A 27,376-nucleotide genomic window follows, 5' to 3' on the forward strand; every position below is an offset into this window, starting at 1 on the left:
TACCATCACAAGGTTGGCCCAAGGATTCTCAACTAACAATATCTCCCACCCCAGATTGAGAAATTACCGGAAAAGCACAAAAACAAACCAAAATAAAAAATAATAATACTTTTAAGTTGACTTTTGTAGAAAACCAGCTACTTTCAAGTTCGATTGGCCTTTCACCCCTAATTATAGGTCATCCGAGGTTTTTGTCACAACCACCGGTTCATTCCTCCCCTACATGGACACATAGATTCAAATTACCCATAACTAGATCACTTGATATCGGGATTTTTGACTTTAAATCTCACATTCAATCTCATTACAAATCTCTTTTTGCCAAAAACTTCTTGCAAATCCCTAATACTAAAGGTACGATATCACTATCTGCCAAAACAACAAATTTCATAACTTTCCTTCACAGTACTCTTCACTATCGATGACAAAATTAATTTAAAAATTTCATTCTCCATTACTTTCTTTTTTATTTTCCAAAACCCCCTTTATACTAAGATGATTCCTTTTTTTAATATTCTAAAAGACTCCTTCATCCCAAATAACTTCCAACTTTACAATGTCTCGCTTCTATCCAAAATATTAATTGCAAAAACTTATATCGCATATTAAATTTCTATTTAATTTGCACAATTTAATTTTGCTTAATTTTAGATTATTCGTTATCTCTAGTCTCCATCTGTTGTTCTTTATACTAATTCTAAATTAATAAAACCTGAATACAAAATGGATAATCTTTGATTGTCCATTTTGTATTCATTGAATCCACAAATTGATAATTTAAATTATCAATTTGTGGATTCAGAATACAAAAATTGATACAAAGTGTCAATTTTTGTATTCATTGATTTAATAAATGGCTATTTAATACCATGAGTTGAAAAATGTATTTCAATAAATACATTTTTCAAGTCAGTTACCCAAATTTAGTTTAATTATTAAATTAAACTAAATTTGGCTAATTTATTAAATCAGAATACAAAATGGATAATCTTTGATTGTCCATTTTGTATTCATTGAATCATAAATGGCCCACCATTAGTTTTCCATTTATGATTCTGAATAATAATTAATGTAGTTTTCTCAAACATTAATTATTATTTATTTATGACGTTTAGCACAATTTATTGAATCACGTATTGTGGTTGTTGGTGGTATTAAATATCCATCGAATTACATTTGGTAGTGTCGTCTAATTCTACTGACAATTTTAAAATTTTGATTGATAACTTTTATTCTTAATGTAATTGTTTATTGTAATGAGCAGGACTCACAGGCATAATGCCTTTTTCTCTGTATTTATTAATAACAATAGATGTTGGTGGTATCGACATTGTATACTTTTTGGCAGGTGGTCAGGTTGTTTCATCACGTGATCCTCTCTCAGCGTAGGTTGGTGACAGGTGCATAGCTGCTATTGCGTTTTCGAGCCTTTGTTGTAATCTGTATGGCTCGATGTAGGATTTTTGGCCCCTGCAGCTAACTCGAGCCTATTTGGGCGAGAGTTCCATAGCCCCAAAGAAAGCCCATAGTGGGATAGCAGGGGGTTCTATTAAGTAGCTAGTTGGAGAAATTTAAACCTTGACAAAGTGATTATCTTGGTTTTCCTGTCGCCCAGATGAAGTCTTGTCGCCTTTGATAGGCGCTGTTAAGCTTTAGCACGTGTGCCTGCCTGCCTGCCTTTTCATGGCTACCTGGCCACCTCCATGTGAACCATGCCAGCAGCACGATTAGGAGCTGCAAACAGCTAACAAGGATGCTAAACTTTGTTAAACGTAACCTTTATAGATGTTCTGCAGAAACTAAATGTTTAGCCTACACCAGTATAGTGAGACCACTGTTGGAGTATGGATCGGCTGTATGGGACCCCTACTTGCAGAAGGAGATACAAAGTATAGAAATGGTACAACGACGTGCTGCTCGTTGGGTCAAGTCAGACTACCGATATAACAGTAGTGTTACATCTATGTTAGCAGATCTACAATGGCCATCACTTCAAAACCGACGATATGTGACTAGATTAAAAGTCTTCTACAACATTGTTTACTCCTCATCAGTCTTAACAGCATAGGCGGATCTGAGGGGGGGCCAAGGGGTGCTGTGCCCCCCCCTGGCCTTTCTCTGGCCCCCCTTGGACCTACAGTACTATATGTATACCAAAATTAGAATCATGCACTCACACTGTATTTAGAAGAAGAGAAAGCCAATAGGCAAATAGAAGACAACACTTATAAATGTAGTTAACATTTATAGTTAAACTGTACACCGTAAAAAAAGTGAGGCAAATAAATTTGAATTTTTGTGCAAAGATCGAGGTACTCTAATAGAGCAGTCACTACTCTAATAGAACAGTCGCAATTCTGATGTCATCAATTTACAAATCGTAGCAATGCTAGCTACTCCTTATTTTGATTTGGTATACACTTTACCATCAAACAGGTTATCTCAGATAGGCTAACCAATCTTTGTATGCATTGTAAAGCATACACTTTTTTAGCTAAATGTTATCAAAAATGCTCTGAAATTCAAACCTGGGAGGTCTGATTTTTAAAAATTTCTCCAACTACAGTTTTACAAACTGTATGTCCATCATTCATCCAGCTATATGCTGAATAAGGTTATGCAAATGAATACAACTTTATTATTATTATTATTGTTAATTAGCCAAGCCCACTAGGGGCAACACGCTAATGAGCATTACAATCACACATTATATTATATTACTTACAGCGTTCTTAAATGTTTCAAGATCTATTGTGTCGATGTTAGGAATTTGAAACTTGTGTTCTAGAATTTCCCCATAGCTCATAGTAGAATAAACACTGTTGTGTACTAAAACTTCTTGCCCCCCCCTTGGCCCCCCCTGACAGTGTCTCCTAGATCCGCCTATGCTTAACAGTCCCAAATTACTTCACTAACACCACATATCCCACCCACCACCACCACCCCTTCCATTTTGAGATTCCGTTTGCTAGAACAGATCATTATAAATTCAGCTATTACCCCAAATCTATCTGCGATTGGACCAACTGACACAATAGAATCCCAATCTCTACAAGTATTTTTAGATAAATTATAACTGACTCTTATCTATGTGATTTGTAATGTTTTTCCTTACCTGAACATATCAGTTTGTAACTGTGTTTTCAGTAATCATAATCACAATCATAATCATAATGGTTGTTGATACTGGCCGGCATAGAAAGGAACATATTTCAAAACGTTAAGTGAGTGATGTTGTATCAGTGCCATGCCCTGATCTGGCAAGCAGTCAACTGTCAGACTACGCCAGTTTCATTGATACTTAGCTGCGTGACACTACAGTATAGCTAGTACCCGGCTTGGCCTTTGTTTGATTGAAGTTTTATGGTCATATATAGTTTTGATTTACGCACATGCTAAGACTGCTATAAGTGTGTCACCAGCTAGTATGTTGCAAAGTTGGCAGTATTGGTAGCGATAGCTGTAACTTGTAAATCTATAATATACATGTGGATGCAAGTGCGTTTTAGTGGCTACACGGCCTGTTGGATTTTAGCATTGCGGTCACGTGCTCACGTGCTGACCTAGCTGATTTGCAGCTGCACTATGTCCTCAGCTCACAGTGCAGTCATAGTGAGTAATATTGGCTCAGCTACTTGTGCACTCTTGACACAACCATAATTGATGTGTTCCCCATATCCAGAGAGTTGAGGCGCAGCTCAGTCTGACGTGTCTATGTGTCACTAATCTGATACTGTTTAGAGCAATCTCACATCTCTATTCATAGTGTAGGCACCTGTGTTAAACATGCCTGGTGTGATTTCGATAAGCCAGTGTGTGATACAGCTGGCATGTGGTAATGCTCAAATAGCTTAGTACGACTTTGTCTTGTTGCCTGAAGTAGTGCTACCAGATCTATCCTCACTCAATTGTTTTGTTCAGTAGTCACCATAGCTGTTGTAGTGTGCTGCTCATCTGTCACATCCTGAGTCGCTGGATATCGAATATGCCAGTATGTTTTTTTTATTGCTAGCAGTTCTAGTCAAGGTGTTCCCAGCAAGTGAGCTGTAGTAGTAGCTGGTCATCTTGATTATCAGCTATCGATTTAGCTGATATGTGTGTACTGTACATGCATGTGCTACTGAACATCGCTGCCACATCTAGCTGGGGCAAATAATGTAGTCGGGTGCTAATGATCAAGTTGATGTCTGACTCCACTGTGTTGGTCGCTTAGCAGGTGCAGTCATAAGCTCTCAGTGCAGTGCAGCTGAAGTGTGCTTAAACTGTGGCCGCATGCAGCAGCTGCATGTCCTGTCGTTTAGTGGTAGTGATTAGCTGATGTGTAACTGTACAATGCTACAAATGTAGCTGTCCCGTCATTCAGTTAAGTGCAATAACTGATATGCCACTGTATAATCAACTGAGTAGCCGTTATGTCTACTGCCATCGATGCTATCATGTATAGCTGATACGCATCTATAATGTACTGTGCTACCACTGTGTAGCCGTCAAATATACTGCAAATGATGCTGTCAGGTGCTACTGTTATAGCTGCATGATGCAGGCACTATGCCTTTATGATTAGGTAGATGAAGAGGAGTCTTTAGAGTACATGGCTGAGCATGCTAAGTATGCAGAGACCTAAGCCCAACCTCATGCGATTGCTATGGTCCTGTAATGTGCAACTGTACTTCACTACTGACATGGCTGTCTCACCCACTATGACTGATACTGAACAATAGTGATGGAATCAGGTTTAATGCTCATGACTGTCCTGTGCTGTTACTATCTGTAAGATCTGTCAATGGTGCAGGTACTACTAATACAACTGATATGTAGCCACAATCATGAGATGGTCAGGAGTATCAAAATAGTCCTATCCTGGTATGGCTGTTACATCTGCAACTAATTCATCAGGTGTTTTCAGTATGTAACTGTGCTATTGAAATTCCTGACACTTCCGCTCGAGCTTCCGCTGCACCTGATTGCGTCAAGTGTTAGCAATATCTCTGATGTGTGGGTGTAGGATTATGGCATAGCCAGGTGTCACATCTACTACAATTGATGCGGTCAGATGTAACAATATACCTGGTATGTGACTGCACAGTGCTACTGGTGTAGCTGTCCTGTCCACTGTAGCTGATCATGATGCAGTTAGGTAATGATATAGCTGTTGTGTGGCTGCGCTGCTGACACCTCTGCCTCTGACATGTTTCTGTGCTAACAATATAGCTGATGTGTGACTGTGGCTACAGTGCATGGTAATACTGTATAGCAGTACTATGGCTGTGTCATTTTTAAATTCTATTTTTACCACTGATGTAGTCAGAAGCTAGCAATATAATGACTGTACAGTGTTGTTGACGTAGCAATCGCCTCAACTACAGCTGATGCATGCAATGTAGCTGTCGTGTAACTGTGTGATGCAGGGCCGGAGGAGAGAAAATTGAATTGGTCAGGCCATTGACTATAATGTTGAAATTGCTACTATATACATACCAATGAGAGAGGAGCTGTTGCACAGTGTGCGAAGCACAAGCATTCTGGGGGCATGCCTCCACAGGAAATTTTTGAAAATTAGACACTCAGATATGCAATTTTAGTGATATTTCACTGCTAGCTAGCTATATAAATATGCTCAAGTCTATCTTGTTCTTCAGACTTTCTATACTATGTATAAAATTATTGTAGACCTGACATACCCAGGGGACAGAGCATGAAACTTGCTGTATGGTTCATTTAGTTATAGCTAGCAATTAGAAGTTCAAGGGGGGTCTGGGAGTGCAACCCCCAGGAACTGCAGAATTTTTGCAATTTAAAGGCTTGAAAATGCCTTAAAATTTTAAATTGATGCTAAATTTTAAAGTAAAACTAGCTGTAGCAACTTGCAACCAAATTTCACAGGGAACCCATGCAGCATGGCCCCCTTTAGCTAGGATATAATTGCTATACAGTGAATTCACACAGCTACATTAAAAAGCTACACAGCTACAAAAATACAGTATACTACTATACTGGTTTGTATGAAGTGAACGGATCATCACGTATAGTAAATTAAATATACTGGTGGACAGTCACGAGACCAATCAGTATTCGAAAATGGCGTGATGTGGGTGAGACTGAGAGTTTGCTCAGTATCTCGACAGGACGAGTGGGTAGTTGAAGAGGAGTGATTTCTACTCAACATCTCATCCAGATGGCCACCATGTAATGTATGGGTGTACAGCTTCTTGCCACGGAATGAGTCATCTGGTTTGTCACTGCCAGCCCTTCGCTGGTTTGTCACTGCCAGCCTTTCGCCCAGTAAAAGAAGCCAAGAGAGACAAGCCAAGGAAAATGCTAATGATTATTTTATGAAGATTGAATTGTGATATAAGTGTGCTGGTTTAGAATCAAAGAAGGCACCTGCCTTACACGTGATAAATGCCAACTGTCAGCACACGTGATACTGTACGTAGAACCCACAATCATTTCTGTACAAAACGATACGAATGCTATGCTATACTGTAAGGTAATTGGAGGTACTATACGTGTAGTTCTGTGCTTTAGTTAGGCTGAGAAACTAGGCAACTACTCGTGGCATGCTTTTCAATTACATCTGTAAAATGTACGTAGCTGCATGTAGATGTGATCGTCCAAAGATTGCATGAGAGTAATGTAGTTCGAGCTGGTCAGTTAGTTGGTTCAACTCCAGATTATTGGTCCGGCTCAGGCCTGACCAACCGGACCGTCTCCTCCGGCCTTGTCAGATGACAAGAGGTCACATTCACTGTGATTAATAGTCAGGTAGCTGATGTGTGACTGTACTGTGATACCAACATGGCTATAACATTAGGGGGCATCTCCAAACTGATTTTGGTACGCTTATGACGTTAAGGGGGGAGGGGGTTCAGCCCATGACGTTATTAATTTTTATTAAAGCAGTTATAGTGTAAACAGCTATAGAACAGAGTGAGTGACGTGATTAAACAGCTATACTGTTTATAGAATATGTTTTCAGGTAAAGAATATAACGTTTTGTGCTTCTATTACCAATGCATTGTTTTCATAGTGTGACGTTAAGGAGGGGGGGAGGGGTCTGAAGTTAGCGTCATTATGACGTTAAGCGTACCAAAATCAGTTTGGAGATGCCCCCTTAATTTTCAGTGGCGGATCTAGGATTTTTAAAAGGGGGTTTCTGAAAGTTGGTATAGCTGAATAAGGCATCTGATGACATTTCTCCAGAAAATTTTGAGACTTTAGAAGTTCTGAGATCGGATCTTAGGCTATTTTTAATTACTAATTGCAATAAATCCAATGCTTTAAACAAACACTATTGCTAACTATTGGGCGAAGATGGTGACTGCAATCTGTAGCTTTGATTGCTCTATTAGAGTAGTTACATGACTGCTCTATTAGAGTATCTCGATCGTTTTTAATGCAGCGAGAGATGAAAAGTGAAGTGTTGCTGAGGGTTTAATACCTATAAATGGTGTCAGTTATGCATGCATACTACTGAAACACAGTGGTATATAGTTGTTTGCTATGACAAATTGTCAGTGCAACAATGTTTATGTGCCACTGAGCTAAATTTAAAAGGGAGTTTCTGTCGAAACCCCAGAAACCCCTCTAGATCCGCCACTGAAAAATTTTACTGGAATTGATGCACCCAGGTCAACGTTGAAACCGGGTCGGGTCATCCGGGTCACATTTTCTCCTGGTCATCCGGGTCTGACCCTCGGTCTGACCCGGTTTACGGGTCTGACCCAGATTGGACCACGTGAGAAACGAAATTGTTCGTTTGACGACGTGGAAACTTATAAACGCTATCGCGCAGCTCTTTCGTGAGCCACGCCCACTTATTGCATTACAAACATACGCTCAGCCACACCCATTTATTAGTAAGTACAGTATGTAGCACGAAACTGAGGGTATCTATGGTGAGGGGTAGCAATTGTTAGTAGGTGATGACCTTTTTTTTTTTGGTCTTCAACCTACAGCTCAAGCCCGTAGCCAGGGATTTTGAAAGGGGGGTTCTTTTTGACCAAAAGTGGACCTTTAGTAAAGGTCCAAATATTGTGCTGCTATAGTAAAGGTCCAAAAATTTCAGTACTGTATAGCTCGTGTGTGAGTGCTATACTGACGTATGACATCACTCATGCTTGAGTGCTGCCAATTTACCTCATCTGAGTGCTACTGACATTGCTCATGTATGGCTGCTACTAACGTAGCTCATGTCTGGGTGCTACTGATGTAACTCATGTCTGTGTGCTACTGATGTAGCTCATGTTTGAGTGCTACCAACTTACCTCATTTGAGTGCTACAGACATATATAGCTCATGTCTGTGTGCTATTGACTTAGCTCCTGTCTGGGTAAATGTCTGAGTGCTACCAACATAGTAAATGTTTGAGTATTAGCGAAGTAGCTCATGTACTGACGTCAAGCATGTGTGAGTGCTACCAACATGGCTCATGATCATATCTGAATAATGCTACTGGTATAGCTAATGTTTGAGTGCTACTGACATAGCCTGTGTTGAGTACTATCCCGACATATATAGATCATGTTTGAGTGCTACCAACATAGCTCGTGTCTGAGTGCTACTGATGTAGCTCATGTTACCAGCTTACCTCTTTTGAGTGCTACTAACGTAGCTCATATCTGAGTGCTACTGATATAGCTCATGCTTGAGTGCTACAAACATAACTCATGTCTGAAATTGAGTACTACTGATGTTCATAGCTCATGTTTGCGTGCTACTGACGTAGCTCATGTTTGAGTGCTATTGACATAGCTCATGTTTGAGTGCCACCAACATAGCTCATGATCATGTCTGAGCACAGTAGCTCATGTTACCAACTTACCTCTTTTGAGTGCTACCAGCATAGCTCATGTCTGAGTGCTACTGATATAGTTCATGTTTGAGTGCTACCAACATAGCTCATGTCTCAGTGCTACTGACATAACTAATGTTTGAGTGTTACTGACTGCTTGTGTTTGTGTGCTACCAACATAGCTCATGTCTGATATTGAGTGCTACTGATTTTTGTAGCTCATGTTTGAGTGCTACTGACATAGCTCATGTTTGAATGCTACCAACTCACCTCTGTTGAGTGCTACTGATGTAGCTCATGTTTGAGTGTTACCAATATAGTTCACTTTTGAGTGCTTACAATGTAGCTTGTGTTTGAGTGCTACTGATGTAGATCATGTTTGAGTGCTACCAATATATTTATGTTTGAGTTCTACTGTTGTAAATCATGTTTGAATGCTACCGACATAGCTCATGTGTGAAAGCTTTTAACTTACCACATTTATTATGAGTGCTACTGATGTAGCTATCGTAGCTCATATATGGGTGCTACCAATGTAGCTCATGTCTGGGTACTAACAATGTAGCTCATGCCTGATCGTGAGTGCTACCGACGTATAGTAGTTCAGTTTGAGTGCTACTGACATAGCTCATGTTTAAGTGCTACTGACATAGCTCATGTTTAAGTGTTACCGACATAGCTCATATTGTGAGATGTAGCTCATGTGTTTGAGTACCAACTTACCTCATTTGGGTGCTACCAACACAGTTCATTTCTGGGTGCTGTAGTAGCTCGTGTCTGGCTACTAGTGGTGTATATAGTTCATGTCTGAGTGCTACTGACAGCTCATGTCTGGGTGATACTGACATATTGAATGCTACCAATATAACTCAGATTTGGGTACTACCAATGTAGTTCATGTTTGAGTGCTGCTGACGTAGCTCATGTTTGAGTGTTACCAGCTTAACTCATGTTTGAGTGTTGCCGATGTAGCTCATACGTGAGTGCTACCAACGTAGCTCATGTTTGAGTGTTACTGACATAGCTCATGTGTGAGTGCTACCGACATGGCTCACATTGTGAGATGTACCTCATGTTTGAGTACCAACCTACATCATTTGAGTGCTACCAACATCGCTCATGTCTGACTACTACTGTTGTAGCTCATGTCTGAGTGCTACTGACAGCTCATGTCTGGGTGTTACTGACATATTGAGTGCTACCAATGTAACTCAGGTTTGGGTATTTCTGACGTAGCTCATGTTTGAGTGCTATCGATGTGGTTTGTGTCTGAGTGCTACCAATATATTTTTCTACTGTTGTAACTCATGTTTGAGTGCTACCAACATAGCTTGTGTGTGAATGCCTTTAAATTTACCACATTTGAGTGCTACCAACATAGCTCATGTATGGGGGCTACTGACATAGCTCATGTCTGGGTACTATCGATGTAGCTCATGTCTGGGTACTACCAATGTAGCTCATGTCTGAGTGCTAACAACGTATAGTAAATCAGTTTGAGTGCTACTGACATAGCTCATGTTTACATGCTACTGACACAGCTCATACTGTGAGATGTAGCTCATATTTGAGTACCAACTTACCTTATTTGTGTGCTAGCAACATAGCTCATTTCTGGGTACTATAGTAGCTCATCTGGTTACTACTGATGTAGCTCATGTCTGGGTGTTACTGACATATTGAGTACTACCGATTTAACTCAGGTTTGGGTACTACCAACGTATATGTAGCTCATGTTTAAGTGCTACTAACATAGCTCGTGTTTGCGGCATAGCTAGTGTTTGACTGAGTGCTACCAACATAGCTCATGATTGAGTGCTACCGGTGTAGCTCATGTGTGAGTGCTACCAACATGACTCACGTTGTGAGATGTAGCTCATGTTTGAGTACCAACTTACCTCATTTGAGTGCTACGAACTTAGCTCATGCCTGGCTACTACTGATGTAGCTCATGTCTGGGTGCTACTGACAGCTCATGTCTGGGTGTTAATGACATAATTGAGTGCTACCGACTTAACTCAGGTTTGAGTACTACTGACCTAGCTCATGTTTGAGTACTATTGACATGGCTCACGTGTGAGTGCTGCTGATGTAGCTCCTGTGTGAGTGCTATCAACATGGGTCACATTGTGAGATGTAGCTCAAGTTTGAGTACCAACTTACCGCATTTGAATGGTACTAATGTAGTGGCTACTACTGATGTAGCTCATGTCTGGGTGCTACTGACAGCTCATGTCTGGGTGTTAATGACATATTGAGTGCTACTGACAGCTTATGTCTGGGTGTTAATTACATATTGAGTGCTACTGATGTAACTCAGGTTTGAGTACTACTGACATAGCTCGTGTGTGAGTGCTACCGATGTAGCTCATGTGTGAGTGCTACCAACGCGGCTCATGATCACATTGTGAGATGTAGCTCATGCGTGAGTACCAACTTACCTCATTTGAGTGCTACTAACTTAGCTCATGTTTGGCTACAATTGATGTAGCTCATGTCTGAGTGTTACTGACAGCTCATGTGTGGTTGTTAATGACATATTAAGTGCTGCTGACAGCTCACGTCTGGGTGTTGATGACATACTGAGTGCTACCGATGTAACTCAGGTTTGAGTACTACTGACGTAGCTCATGTTTGAGTACTATTGACATAGCTCGTGTTTGAGTACTATTGACATATCTCCTGTGTGAGTGCTACTGACGTAGCGCATGGGTGAGTACTACCAATGTCGCTTATGTTTGAGTGTTACAAATGTAGCTCGTGGGTGAGTGCTACCAAGTTGAACGTAGCTGATGTTTGAGTGCTACCAAGTTGAACGTAGCTGATTTTTGAGTGCTGCTGACGTAGCTGATGTTTGAGTGCTACCAACGTAGCTGATGTTTAAGTGCTACCGATGTAGCTGATGTTTGAGTGCTACTGACATAGCTGATGTTTGAGAGTTACCGATGTAGCTGATGTTTGAGTGCTACCGACGTAGCTGATGTATGAGTGCTACCGACGTAGCTGATGTTTGAGTGCTACCAATGTAGCTCACACTGAGTGCTACTGATGTAGCTACCAATTTACCTGTCCCCCGACTGAACCAGGCCTAGCTATCATCCCCCCTCCTACAGAGGGGCTAGACTTAAAATGTGGAATCCAACCAGTTTAATTTGTAGTCGACTAATCCATAAATTCCTTCTAAAAGAAAATACCAGCAACCTTACCCTAAAAGGCCAGGTACCCTCTACGCTCACTCCAGGATTTACTATATTTCACTCCCTTCTGTGTGAAGGGAGGAGAATGGGTAACCGGCCCCGACTGGTTTGTGGGGACTTCCGGTGGTAGATGATAACTCACCCAGTGAGACGATACTGGAGGATTTAGCTACTGATAGATTCAGTTGTGTTGATCTGTGTGTGCCGCCACGGCTAGAGTGCTATTGTGATCAAACTAGTGTTGGAAACTTGCTTGAAGATCTTCATGGTATTTATTTTTATTTTTGTATAAGTCATTTAATTGATTCAAGAGTTATTTTTGTATAATTACTGCATTGATCGGGTATGCAGGCTGTGCCTTTACCCGTATTTAATCATAATCATAATCTGGCAGTTACCACTGTGGTTCGCTAGTCTGGCGGCGCCCGCCCCTTCGCATGGAGTAAGGACTTACTCCATGCGAAGGGGCGGACGCCGCCAGACTAGTGGTTCGCGGGGGTAACAGTAGAAGATGATACCCTACTAGTCATCAGGATATCGTTCCGTTTGAGGTAGAAATGAAATGTCAATGTTCTCCGTCTCGCACTTTTACGCACGACGAGTTGAAGTTCGATCACACGAGCCAACAAATGGCGCCTTCTACATCACGTGCGTGATTGGCTAGAGGCGTGCATGATTCTTTTGTGCTAACCACGGATAAGCTATTAACCTCCATAATTTTAACCACGTTTCGTATTATTCTTAGTACTTGGTTAGCACATTTGTCGAATCACATTTTGTAGTTGTCGATGTTGGTGGCATCAACATTTATATTTTTGGCAGGTGGTCAGGTTGTTTCATCACGTGATCCGGTGTCACGTGATCCCCTCTCAGCGCAGGTCGGTGACAGGCGCGTAGCTGCTTTTCGAGCCTTTATTGTAATCTGTATGACTCGATGTTGGATTTTTGGCCCCTGCAGCTAACTCGAGCCTATCTGGGCGAGAGTTATTAATTAATTAATTTACTTACTTAATTACTTATACTTAATTAATTTACTTACTTATTTACTTACATTCTAATTTAATTTGTAACTAATCATTGTACTATGCTCATGCATATGAGTCTTACAATTATAAAATATAATATAATAATAATAAAGAGTTCCATAGCCCAAAGAAAGCCCATAATGGGGTATAACTAAATGGCTAGTTGAAGTGTAAAATGATTATGTTGTTTGAGCTTAGTTTTCTTGTTGCCCAGATGAGGTCTTGTCACCTTTGATAGGCGCTGTTAAGTGTTAGCACGTGTGTCTACCTATTCGTGGTTGACCTGGCCACCTCAATGGAAACCATGCGAGCAGCATCGTTAGGAGCTGCAATTAGGTAATGATTGTTGATACTGAACAGCATAGAAAGGCCAGATGTTTCTGCCACCTTTATTGTAATTGATATGGTCTGATGCCACCTCCTCTGTAATTGATATAGTCTGATGCTAACAGTATAAACTGTATGATGTTACTGGTCTAGCTGTCTTGTTCACTGCAGCTGATCATGGTGCAGTCTGGTGATGACATAGCTGAGGTATGGTTGCTGTGCTGATGTTTCTGCCACCTTGTTGTGACCTGGTCCCGTGCTAACGATATAGCTGATATGTGGCTGTAGTTACAGTGCATGGTAATAATGTATAGCTGTTCCAATTTTTTGCCACTGATGTAGACGGACGTTGACTGTATAGTGTTGCTGATGTAGCAGTCACCTCAACCGCAGCTGATTCCTGCAGTATAGCTGCCGTGTAGATGTGTGATGACAGGTCACATTTGTGATTGATAATTGGGTAGCTGATGTGTGACTGTACTGTGATATCCACGTTAATTTTACTGGGATTGATGCACCCAGGTGCTAATGTCGTAGCAACGTGACTGAAGAGCACTACCAGCGGTGTCACATTTATTGCAGTCAGCTGCAGGTGTTACCAGCATTGCTGAAGTGTGAGTGTACCGGCTGAGTTACCCAAGTAGCTGTCATATATTTATTGCAATTGATGCAATCAGACACACGTAGTAGATGTGTGATTGCAATGTAGTTGTCCCATTTAATGCGGCAGGTGCTGCCAATTGACATTGCTGATGTGTGACTATGAACTCCCAACTTGCATGTCTGTGGGTGATGCAGTCAGGTGCTACTCATCTTACAAGTGCTACTGATGTAGCTCATGTTCGCGTGTTACTGACATAACTCATGTTACAAGTACTACCGAGGTAGCTTATGACCATTTTTGTGTGTAGCTCATATTTACGTGCTACTGACGTAACTCATGTTACAACTTACAAGTACTACCGAGGTAGCTCATGTGTAGATAGTTCATGTTTGAGTGCTACCAGTGTAGCCCTTGTTTGAGCGCTGACGTAGCTCTCGTTTACCAATGTCACTCATGTTTGAGTGCTACTGAGATAGCTCGTGTGTGAGTGCTATTGACATCACTCATAATTGAGTGCAGCCAACTTCCATCATCTGAGTGCTACCGACATAGCTCATGTATGGGAGCTACCAACGTAGCTCATATCTGTGTAATACCAATGTAGCTCATGTTTGAGTGCAACTGACGTAGCTCGTGTTTGAATGCTACTGATGTAGCCCGTGTTTGAGTGCTACGGACGTAGCTCGTGTTTGAGTACTGCCAACGTAGTTCAAATCTGAGTGTTACTGATGTAGCTCATGTTTGAGTGCTACTGATGTAGCACATGTGAGTGCTACCAACATAGCTCACATTGTGAGATGTAGCTCATGTTTGAGTATCAACTTACAGCTCATGTCTGGCTACTACTGATGTAGCTCATGTCTGAGTGTTACTGACATATTGAGTGCTACCGACATAGCTCGGGTTTGAGTACTACTGGCATAGCTCATGTGAGTGCTACCGACGTAGCTCATGTGTGAGTGCTACCGACATAGCTCATATTTAAATGATGCTGGCGTAGCTGATTTTTTTTTTTTTTTTTTTTAGTGCTACCGACGTAGCTCATGTTTGAATACTACCGATATAGCTCATGTGAGTGCTACTGACGCTGCTCATGTGTAAATGCTGCCGATGTAGCTGATGTTTGAGCGCTCCCGACGTAGCTCATGTTTGAGTGCTACTGACATAGCTCATGTGTGAATACTACCAACATAGCTCGCGTTGTGATATGTAGCTCGTGTACGAGTACCAACTTACCTCATTTCAGTACTACCAACATAGCTTATGTTTGAGTGCTACTGACGTAGCTTGTGTTTGAGTGCTACCGGCATAGCTCATTTTGAGTTCTACCGACGTAGCTCCTGTGTGAGTGCTACCAACATAGCTCACATTGTGATGTGTAGTTCATGTTTGAGTCCAAACTTACCTCATTTTAGTACCACCAGCATAGCTCATGTTTGGCTACTACCAATTTATCTCATGTCTGAGTGTTACTGACAGCTTGTATCTGGGTGTTACTGACCTGTTGAGTGCTACTGATGTAGCTCAGGTTTGAGTACTACTGACATAGCTTGTGTGAGTGCTACCGACATACGTAGCCCATGTGTGAGTGTTACCGACGTAGCTTATGTTTGAGTGCTAATGGCGTAGCTGATGTTTGAGTGCTACCAACGTAGCTCATGTTTGGGTGCTACCGACGTAGCTCATGTTCGAGTGCTACCAACGTAGCTCATGTTTGAGTGCTACTAACATAGCTCATGTTTGAGTGCTACTGAGGTAGCTCATGTTTGAGTGCTACCAATGTAGCTCATGTGTGAGTGCTACCAACGTAGCTCACATTGTGATATGTAACTCATGTTCGAGTACCGACTTACCTCATTTCAGTAATACCAACGTAGCTCATGTTTGAGTACTACTGACACAGCTCATGTTTGAGTACTACTGACATAGCTCATGTGAGTGCTACTGACGTAGCTCATGTGTGGGTGCTACTGACGTGGCTCATGTTTGAGTGCCACCGATGTAACTCACATTGTGATGTATAGCTCATGTCTGAGTACCAACTTACCTCGTTTCAGTACTACCAACATAGTTCATGTTAGAGTACTACTGACACATCTCATGTTTGAGTAATACCAACTGAGTGATACCGATGTAGCTCATGTGTGAGTGCTACTGATGTAGCTCATGTTTGAGTGCTACCAACGTAACTCACCTTGTGATATATAACTCATGTTTGAGTACCAACTTACCTCATTTCAGTACTACCACCATAGCTCATGTTACTACTGATGTAGCTCATGACTGAGTGTTACTGACAGCTCATGTCTGGGTGTTACTGGCAGATTGAGTGCTACCGATGTAGCTCAACTACTGACATAGCTCATGTGAATGCTACCGACGTAGCTCATGTGTGTGCTACCGATCGAAGTAGCTCATGTTTGAGTACTACCGATGTAGCTCATGTTTGAGTGCTACCAACGTAGCTCATGTTTGAGTGCTCCAGGCATAGCTCATGTTTGAGTGCTACTGACGTAGCTCGTGTTTGAGTGCTACCGACGTAGCTCATGTTTGAGTGCTACCAACGTAGCTCATGTGAGTGCTACCGACGTAGCTCATGTGTGTGCTACCGATGTAGCTCATGTTTGAGTGCTACCGATGTAGCTCATGTTTGAGTGCTACCGACGTAGCTCGTGTTTGAGTGCTCCAGGCATAGCTCATGTTTGAGTGCTACTGACGTAGCTCGTGTTTGAGTGCTACCGACGTAGCTCATGTTTGAGTGCTACCAACGTAGCTCATGTTTGAGTGCTCCAGGCATAGCTCATGTTTGAGTGCTACCGACGTAGCTCATGTGAGTGCTACCGAAGTAGCTCATGTGTGTGCTACCGATGTAGCTCATGTTTGGGTGCTACCGACATAGCTCATGTTTGAGTGCTCCAGGCATAGCTCATGTTTGAGTGCTACCAACGTAGCTCATGCTTGAGTACTATCAGCGTAACTGATGCATAAGTGCTACCGACGTAGCTCACATTGTGAGATGTAGCCCATGTTTAAGTACCAACTTACCCCATTTGAGTGTTTCCAATATTGTTCGCATTGTGATATGTATTGATACAGCTTATGCATGAGATGTAGCTCATGTGTGAGTGCTACCAACGTAGCTCATGTCTGTGAATGCTACCACCGACATAGCTCATGTTAGTGAGTACTACCGGCGTAGCTCATGTCTGTAAGTGCCACCAACGTAGCTCATGTTTGAGTGCTACCGATGTAGCTCATGTTTGAGTACTATCGGCGTAATTGATGTGTGAGTGCTACCGACGTAGCTCACATTGTGAGACGTAGCCCATGTTTAAGTACCTTACTCCATTTGAGTGTTTCCAACATTGCTCACATTGTGATATGTAGTGATACAGCTCATGTGTGAGTGCTACCAACGTAGCTCATGTCTGTGAGTGCTACCACCAATGTAGCTCATGTCTGTGAGTGCTACCGACGTAGTTGTGTGAGTGCTACCGATGTAGCTCATGCTTAATTTATTTATTTTATTTTCCAAAAATGTGCAGCCTCAGTTTGAGGATTAACGCACATATGAAACATGCATACAAAATGTTTTACAATATGATTGATTATGGGATTACTGATTGGTAGGGGAAAGTAATAATAATTTCAGTTGTTTAAGTACCAACTTACCCCATTTGAGTGTTTCCAACATTGCTCACATCGTGATATGTAGTGATACAGCTTATGCATGAGATGTAGCTCATGTGTGAGTGCTACCAACGTAGCTCATGTCTGTGAGTGCTACCGACATAGCTGAACCCTGTGAGTGCTACCAACGTAGCTCGTGTCTGTGACTGCTACCAACGTAGCTCATGTCTGTGAGTGCTACCGACGTAGCTCATGTCTGTGAGTGCTACCGACGTAGCTCATGTCTGAGTGCTACCGACGTAGTTGATGCGTGAGTGCTACTGATGTAGCTCACATTGTGAGATGTAGCCCATGTTTAAGTACCAACTTACCCCATTTGAGTGTTTCCAACATTGCTCACATCGTGATATGTAGTGATACAGCTTATACATGAGATGTAGCTCATGTGTGAGTGCTACCACCAACGTAGCTCATGTCTGTAAGTGCTACCGACGTAGCTGATGCCTGTGAGTGCTACCGAAGTAGCTGATGCCTGTGAGTGCTACCGACGTAGCTCACGTCTGTGAGTGCTACCAACGTAGCTCATGTCTGTGAGTGCTACCGACGTAGCTCATGTCTGTGAGTGCTACCGATGTAGCTCATGTCTGTGAGTGCTACCGACGTAGCTCATGTCTGTGAGTGCTACCGACGTAGCTCATGTCTGTGAGTGCTACCGACGTAGCTCATGTCTGTGAGTGCTACCGACGTAGCTCATGTCTGTGAGTGCTACCGACGTAGCTCATGTCTGTGAGTGCTACCGACGTAGCTCATGTCTGTGAGTGCTACCGACGTAGCTCATGTCTGTGAGTGCTACCGACGTAGCTCATGTCTGTGAGTGCTACCGACGTAGCTCATGTCTGTGAGTACTACCGACGTAGCTCATGTTGAGTGCTACTGATGTAGCTGCCAATCCACCTGTCCCTCACTGAACCAAGCCTAGCTAACATCCCCTCCTACAGGCTAAAAACACAAGAAATGTGGAATCCAATTTAATTTGTGGTCAGCTCATGCCTAAATTCCTTTAAAAGAAAATTCCAACAACCTTACCCTAACAGGCCAGGTACCCTCTACACCTATCCCAGGGATTTACTATATTTCACTCCCTTCCTGTGTGAAGGCCGGGAGGAGGCACGGTATTAAACCGGTGACTGGTTTGTGGGGACTTCCGGTGGTAGGTGACAACTCACCCGGCGAGACGATACTGGGGGATCGATCGAAAGAATCAGTTGTTGATCTGTTTGTGTGTATCAGTGCCACCACGGCCAGAGCACTATCGATCAACTAGTGAAACTTGCTTGAACATCTTTATGGTCACAATTAGTCTCGCGGCGCCCGACCCTAAAAAGAGGGTCTGGTGAAACTGTGTACAAAAAGTTTGGCGCTGCCGGAATGTTGGAAGCTCCAATCAGATCGCTCCATTTCAAATTGATTATGTAATGCGTACATTTCAAAAGATTCGCGGCTTACGGTTAATTACATCCGGTGACTTTGCCGCTTAAAATCATTGAGAAAACGGCCATACAATCCTGTTGAGTTCGTTTCAGTGTTGAACAAATAAAGTAGCGCCATTAGTTTGGTGATGCTGTAAGCGGATCTGGTTGAATGGATGTTGGTGACGTAAATATTGCACTTACGTAACACGTGAACGTCATCCAATAAACATTCCAGAGCTCAAACTTTTTGTACAGAGTTTCACCAGACCCTCTTTTTAGGGTCGGGCGCCGCGAGACTAGGTCACAATCTGACGGCTGTCACAGTGGTTCACGGGGAGACAAAAACCTACTGTAGGATATCGTTCCGCTTCAGTGAGGTAGAAATGCCATTGTTCTCTTTTACGCACGACAAGTTGAAGTTCGATCACACGAGTCAACAAATGGCGCATTCTGCATCACGTGCGTGATTGGCTGGAGGCATGCGTGATTCTTTGTGTGCTAACCGGGTAAGTGGAATTATAGGAAAGCGGATACGGGAACGGAAAACGGACACGGAAACGACCGGCGGAAAATATGTCATCACGTGATATTGCCCTGTATAGAGGCCATAGTAAATGTACGTAGCTACGTATATATAATACCGTATAGCCAGGCGCAAGGTAAAGTGCAACTGCAGCCGGTGCGCATGGTAGAGTGCAGCTGCACCTAGTAGGATGACTTCTCTAGATCCAATAGTTATTTCAGACTCAACATCGTCTGTTGACGATGATTCCAGTGAGCCTGAGAGGCTAGAGAATATTGCGAAGTATCCAAGGTAAGCCACTGATGTGTGGGACTGACCTACTAAGAATGCATGAACATTATAACATTATACGTTTCCTAGAATGAGCAACTGGAGTGATAGTGAAAGTGATGTTGAAACAGAAAGACAGCATGTAGCTAGGTCAGTGCATTGGCCGTAATTTCATTACTCAGTCAGTACACAGTAACTATATAGCTATAGCATGCAGTTATTAACTGTTTAATTTGATTTTTCAGGTTAGAAAATAGTCCAGTGTGCTTGAATAGCTACAGGTAAACATTTACATCTAGCTAATTATTATCCTATACATTAAATACATGCAGTGACTCTGATGACCAATTTATGCCAGCAGTAGTGAAGAAAGTGAAGTCACCACTCAAGTAGGTCTTCTGTATTGTTATTGTAATTGATTTAATGTATTTGAGCAATGTATATTATGGTAGTCAACTTATGTTTTAGTAGAGATACATTGCACTATTATAGTGTTTTGCACAATAATGTTTAAATTTTAAAGTGCTACTTGCCAGAGTACCATATCACAATAATAATTATCACCTAGCTTGCTTGGATATATGTTGACCTCATACAAACTTGTGACCCCTGTTCTTTTGGTCACATGGAGTAGTGATTTCATATCTTAATTGTATTCACAGACTTGTTTATGACTGCTGGATCTATTCACTTTGTGTAGGCTTAGCCTCCCATTGGTTACCACCCTGTCTCTGGTTTTGTTATTAAAGGGAAGCTATACAAGTCAGGTTGGGCCATCTTTATACACATGACCTGAACTTTGTTACTGTATGCGTTGTTAATTTTGTACTGTAAGTTAAGTAATGTAAGTCTTGCCAGGGCTCCTGCACTGATCACTTTTTGGCTATCAGTGTACGGTAACCCTGAGTCTAGGCCCCTGTTTGTATACTATATATATTGTTTTAATAATCAATAAGAAGTTTATCATCATCCAGCACATATATCCCTATATGTGCAGCTGCACAGTGCTACGGCAATGGTAGAGCACTATATCAGAGTGCTACTAAACCTACTATTATAAATTTTCTTTGATAGTGAATAATGAAAAATTGATCTCCTGTGAGTCCTGTCCACATGATAATCCCAATGTTTGTAAGCAGTCAAGCTTGTATGCCTATAATAGAGTGGTTTCAAGTGACGTCATAGGGTGCAACATTAAACTGAAACTTGTGGCATTTGTACAGGTGGAGTGTGTATATCATTATTCTGCTGCTGTAGAAACACGGACAGCCAAACAACTACGGTCGGGTAATCACTTACCAGTTGGTATTAATATACTAGAAGGTGGCACTTTCTGATATCACAATACAATGCTCCATCTACTCGCCTACGCATTTTCTAAATTTGCGCACCTATTAAATAGAACACTCTATGGAGATATCAAAAACCAGCCTAGCTACACTATCATCCTTTTAGTATGTTGATGCCAAATGATAAATGATTGTTTTACTTTGATAAAGTTGCTGTCCATGATTCTGTTGTGGCAGAGGATCACAAAACGAAATTTTGTATTGTGGTATTGGGGTTTTGGGGTTTTGCCACATATTTATTAAGCATGTAAAAAGGTGAAACCGCTCTATAGTGGTGTATAATGGATGTTCTGGAAATAAATATAGTAATATGTACAAGGAATTAGTACTAAGGTTTTATTATCTAATTTTTAAGGCTCTTGGCCTGCACAGGGTTGCTTCCCAAACTACAAAAAGAAAACACACAAACAACTACAGATACATGCATCTAAAGACAGTAATAATGGCAGTCAAATACAAGGTGACAATGCAGAGCCTGATAAATGAAGGTACAGGGGAGAGATAGAACATTGATGGAAATATAGTTCCAAAGGAACTTGTAATGGTTGACCTCATGGAAAGTGGATGGCTTCTAGGGGAAAGTGAATGGAATTTGGTAATGATAAAGTTGAGTGTAGCTAAATCATATAGTAAGCATAATGACGTTTGAGTTGCAAGGCTTGGCAATACAAGTAGCTGGTCCTCCTTGTGATAGATGGGTTCCAAGTGACTGCCACATACCCATCTACAATAGCAACACGGTACTGCATACACTTCACTCCATGCTCCTCATTAATAATGTTATACACTTCTTCTGTTTTATAAGTGGCACTTTGCTGGAACCTAGGTGGTATCATGCAGGGTTGGCCTTAAGGGTAGGAAGTTATCTAGGATAGGCAGCTGACTAGGAGTAAGGGGGCCACCAAAGCTCTAAAACTAGGACCCCAGTTTTCAGTTTTCAAATACACCCATACACTACATGGTGGCCATCTGCATGAGATCTTGAGAAGAAATCACTCCTCTTCAACAACCCACTCATCCTGTCGAAAGACTGAACAAACTCAGTCTCATTCCACATCACACCATTTTCAAATAGTGATTGATCTCGTGACTGTCCACCAGTATATTTACGTGATGATCCGTTCACTTATGTTGCATACAAACCAGTATAGTACACTGCATTTTTGTAGCTGTGTAGCTATTCACTGTATCCAGCTAGCATGTCTAGTATCCAGCTATCCAGCTAGCTAGAAGGGATATAACACTTCTTATCATTTGTTTGTCGTGCACTACTCCAGCTTGCTTCAGTACTTTTTATTGATGCAATGGTCCCTACTCTAGTTGAAAAGTCCAATATTTTTGTGTACTTTTCATATGCAACCTTGTAATCTATGTATGTAACTATTTGTATGTAACACAACAACTGCACATGGACAAAAGAACAATGATACAATAGAAAGAATACTGCTACAGACAAGTCACTTAGCTAGATAGTATGAATGCAATGTTTGGTTGTTGCAAACAAATACTATAAATAGCCCTTATAGTGTGAATGTATGCAATCAATTACTGCATAGTAAAATGATGCTGCTGAGGGTATGTTGGGGACTTACATGGATTATTCAAATACAGTGTACATTATAAACAGTGCTGTTGCTAAAAATTGGTTACTTACACTGGGTTAATAAGTTAATAAGTATAGAGCTTTTATAAGCAGTACAAAGAACACATGTAAATACTTGGTACAGTGGGAAGATACCCAACTCTTAAGGTAAGAGGTCAACAGTTCATTTCTCACTGCAGGCAAATATTATTTTTATTTAGACCACTTTTAGGAACAAGTTTTTACAAAGCACATTGACTGCTCTGTATTAGTGGGGTATTGAGAGTTCAATATATTAGAGTATGTAACACTTTCACACCTCAGATAAAAGGAATTTTTAGTGCTACAAATGTATGCACTCCCCTTATACACTGTACGTATGCACTAACCATCGGGCACTGTATGCCCTTGGACATTGTGCGTACATATCAGGCAATGCACTTCTGCCTGTGTTACAGCTATTACATATCAAGCTTTTCCAAGAAGTTTGGTTATATATCATTCTGAGGAGGAAAGCCCCCTTCATGGATTGAGGGGAGCCCTATGGAATAAAGTAATGCTGGCCTTATTTGTAAAATATACAAAAAAAATTGAAAAAGTAATAATAATGTTTATAACTGCATATATCATGATGTTGTGACACTGGTGTATGCAGTAGATAAAGCAAGCATCATGGATTACTTTTTACATCACAGGAAGAATCCATCTACTTCATGTGATGAGCCTCAGAAGTTTCTACACAGTTTGCCAGGACTTCCTATATATTCCCAACCAAACAAGCAGCTATCTACAGTGCAGTGTGTTGATATTCTCCTTCACCCCGACCTATCTAAACATTTTTTATGTTCACGAGTACCCTTTGATGTAAACTGTAATTCAGTATATGTTGTTGACATGGCCAACTTAGTTGACCCCAAGGATATAGTATGTGATGACATGGGTGCATGGAAATGGAAAGGCAGCTATCGCAGATGGATAACTGTAGATGAAACTGGATGGATTACAGTTATTGGCAAGGACCTTTCAACACCTCCACAGTTACCCTACTACCGTATATGGAAGAGGTACACAGTAAACAAATCTAGTAGTGACCTGAACAGGATGATAGTCACCATGGAAGGTATAATTAGCACAAAAGGCATATAACCATTTTAAATGAATTCCATTAATATTATTGTGATTAACAGTGGCTTGGTAGTATGTTTTGTAAGAAACTGTTGCAAATTTCATACAGTAACAATTAATGCAATACTGCATGTCAGGCTTTCAACAAAGCAAATTTATGCACACTGTTAGAGTTTTATTCTTAATTTTGTAAAGTGTGATACATAGCTACATACTCCATAAACATCATAATGCACCTAGCAATGTTATGCCCCACCCCTATCCTGGGATAGGGTGGAGATTTGACAAAGTCTAGTGTCAAATTCCCCAGTACTGGGGGCTAAGATGCTTGTCAAAAACCCCACTATGTCCCCACCTTGATAGAGGGGTTTTTGTAGGGGATTTGATTTACTTATTATTTAAATAATTTTTGGTTAGCAAACTGCCACCATCAAAAGCCCCATGGGTGGGGCAAGTGTAGATGTCAAAACCCCAGTAGGTATATGGGAACCCCGGGTGTGGAGTTTGACATTGATAGGTGCATAATAAATACTTACTTTAAATTTTAACACAATGTTATATGCCTATCTCTTTTTCTTTCATAGATTCTGATAATGACACATTAAACCTTGCCTTATTGCAGTATACTTTTAAAGACAAAGAACACAAAATCAAGGTGGCTCCACATGGCAATTCAGTTAAATCAGAGAGCTATGTTCGTACCATGCCAAGTGTAATGGAAAAGTTAAAGTGTGCGTCTTCAACAAACACAGCCAAGCATGCCATCGCCTTAGTAGAGAACACTACAGGCAGTGTAACAACAGCCTTGTCAGCTGCAGGAATACCTCGTGGCCGGCAGCAAGTAGATGACATACGAAAAAAACTTTTCAAAACTGATTCCGATCCACTGTTTAGTCTGATGACCATGTGTAAAGAAGGGGAAAGCAGTAAGTCACCAGATGCTTTTGTCAGAATAGTGACTGGTGCACCATATCCCATGATGGTATTAGCATTTGATTGGGTATTAAACGATCTTGTCAGATTTTGTGCTTCTTCTTCAACTACATTGAGTCCATTGGGTATAGATCCTACTTTTAATCTTGGATCATTCGATGTTACAGTCACTACATATCGCCATTTGCTACTAACCAAACAGGGTAATATATCCACACATCCAGTGTTATTTGGGCCTTTGTTTATTCATGTGAAGAAAGATTTCGAAGCTTATCACTTTTTTGCATCTTCATTAGTTAGTAAACAACCGCAATTAGCCAAATTACACTGCTTTGGAACAGATGGTGAGGTAGCTTTGGTAAAAGCTTTTTCTGCTGTTTTCCTGGGGCTATACATTTACGCTGTTTTCTTCATTTTCGTCAGAATATTGAGCAGAAATTACGTGAGTTTGGTATAGGTGCTGCAGCAGTTAAGGAATACAAAAAGGACATATTTGGTGATCCAATTCAATTGCAATTTGGTCTGGTTGATTCTAGCAGTGAATCCGATCTAGACAACAAGTTGGATCAGTTAGAAAAGAAATGGGATGACCTAGAAATCCCATTTAATTTCCCTCCTGAATTTCATTCATGGTTCAAGGTATACTGCAGAAAAGTCATAGCCATGTCTATGCTACGCCCAGTACGAGAAAAAGCTGGTTTGGGTTGTCCGCCTTCCCCGTATTACACAAATGACATTGAATCCAAAAATAACATTCTAAAGCAGCATCTTCACCGCAAACCTTCCGCATTGCCAGATTTTGTTGACAGTATGAAGGCACTGATAACAAATCAGCGAACTGAGGTTGAGAAAGCAGTAGCATCGCATGGTGAATATCGTTTGGTATCCCAGTATTCCAAGTTGGCGTGTGATCAGCAAAAGTGGTTTAAAATGTCAAGCAAACAGAGACTGGGTAAAATATCATCATTCATGAAAGCTTCTGTTATACCAACGTTTGAAAGTAATTCTAGCAGTGGTAGCATGCAAGAAAAACCTTCACCACTTGAAGCTCTAACACTACCTGTAAATATGGCTAGAACTATCTGGAGCCGAGCCAGATCAATCGTGGAGGATGCAGCAATCACAAATGCTCCTGGCGATGATACAGCATACATTGTAAGAAGCAACAGTGGAAAAAGACCTCATTATGTTCAACCTGCCAAAGGTGGTGGTTATCTGTGTGATGAAGAATGCCTGGGTTACAAATCCTCCAAAATTTGTGCTCACACAGTTGCAGCTAGCCTTAAAGGCACAGGGATCGAATCATTAGTAGAATGGTATAAAAAGTTGAAGTAATTTTACAGCTCTAGCTGACAGTGGCCAGCCATCTTCTGCAGGAAAGAAAAACCAGAAAGGTGTTTCTAAGAAGATTTCTCGGGTCATTTATAGCATCACAGATGAAGAAGATTTCACTAGTCGTATACCACCAGTGGATGTGGGTGAGGAAACCTCTCTGTCTGCGACAACGGATTCTGGAATGCTGGGAACTTCATCACAAAGTACATCACAAAGTACTGGTAGTTCAGTCTGCAGTAGCTATGGTGTAGTAGCCCAACCTCAATGTGGTTCAGCATCACAGAGTTCAGTGGTAGGTTCCAATCTATCATTTCAGCAATTCCATAACACATCGGTACCTGTTGGTAGTGCACTGAGACAGCAAGTTTCACGACATCCAAATGTCCAGACAAATGTCTTTAATGCCACACCTCCTGTGCAATCTCCACAAGTGCCACAACATCACTTTGGATTTATATCTGGAGTTCCACCCCCCCTTATTCCCTATACACCCCCTGGCCTTGGTCTTGTTGCTGCAATGCCACCTGTTCATCTAAATACAGCAGTTGTACAGTCACAACAACCACCTCCTGTTGCATTGCCATTTTGGATTGACTTTGCTCATGGTAACATATCTAGGTGCAATGGATGCAGAAGGAAGATAGAACGCCCACCACCACCCGATAATTTAATACTTCAACACAAGGAAAAGGTGCTTTTCCAAAACCCAAACACAGGAATGTACCAATTGAGTCGAGAGCCTAGAAATGTTTACTACCATGCGAAGATGTCATGTATATCACCCCACTTTTGTGATTTTAACCCAGCAGTTCATATTAGAGTAGATGCAACAGCCAAAGCTAAATTAACTGATGTACACATTAGACATATCAGCGAACAGTTTAACTTGAACATCAACTAGCCAACAGATTTTCTGTTTAATTTGTATAGGCAGTTCCTTGACATTGTAACCTAATAGTTACTCATAATACTTGTCACATACTTTTCATTTGAAACAAAGCATTAATTTAATGTAGCTAGTTAGTACTTATGTATGGTATTACCCTTCCATTGGTGATAATACCACATAGCCACGAATTGGCTGCTGCTGTACCAGGTCTGGTGGAAAGAATGAAAACGTGTTATTTTGAATTGTGGCATTGGACTTCTCACCGATGCACCTCGTTCTTTTCGTGGATTTAGTGGGCGCTTTATCCATGAAATTTAAATC

General features: G+C 41.3%; 1 protein-coding gene across 1 annotated transcript; it reads left to right on the forward strand.

The window, feature by feature from the left end:
* Positions 1-19,729: 19,729 nt before the first annotated feature.
* LOC136256630 (uncharacterized) lies at positions 19,730-27,165 on the forward strand. The gene is made up of 6 exons (XM_066049607.1): positions 19,730-19,863; positions 19,933-19,992; positions 20,088-20,123; positions 20,175-20,231; positions 23,469-23,893; positions 24,483-27,165. Exons 1-6 carry the CDS (start codon positions 19,763-19,765, stop codon positions 25,286-25,288), a joined length of 1,485 nt encoding a protein of 494 aa, XP_065905679.1. The 5' UTR covers positions 19,730-19,762; the 3' UTR covers positions 25,289-27,165.
* The last annotated feature ends 211 nt before the right edge of the window (positions 27,166-27,376 follow it).

Source organism: Dysidea avara, chromosome 5, assembly GCF_963678975.1.
Source record: "Dysidea avara chromosome 5, odDysAvar1.4, whole genome shotgun sequence".
Lineage (NCBI taxonomy): Eukaryota > Metazoa > Porifera > Demospongiae > Dictyoceratida > Dysideidae > Dysidea > Dysidea avara.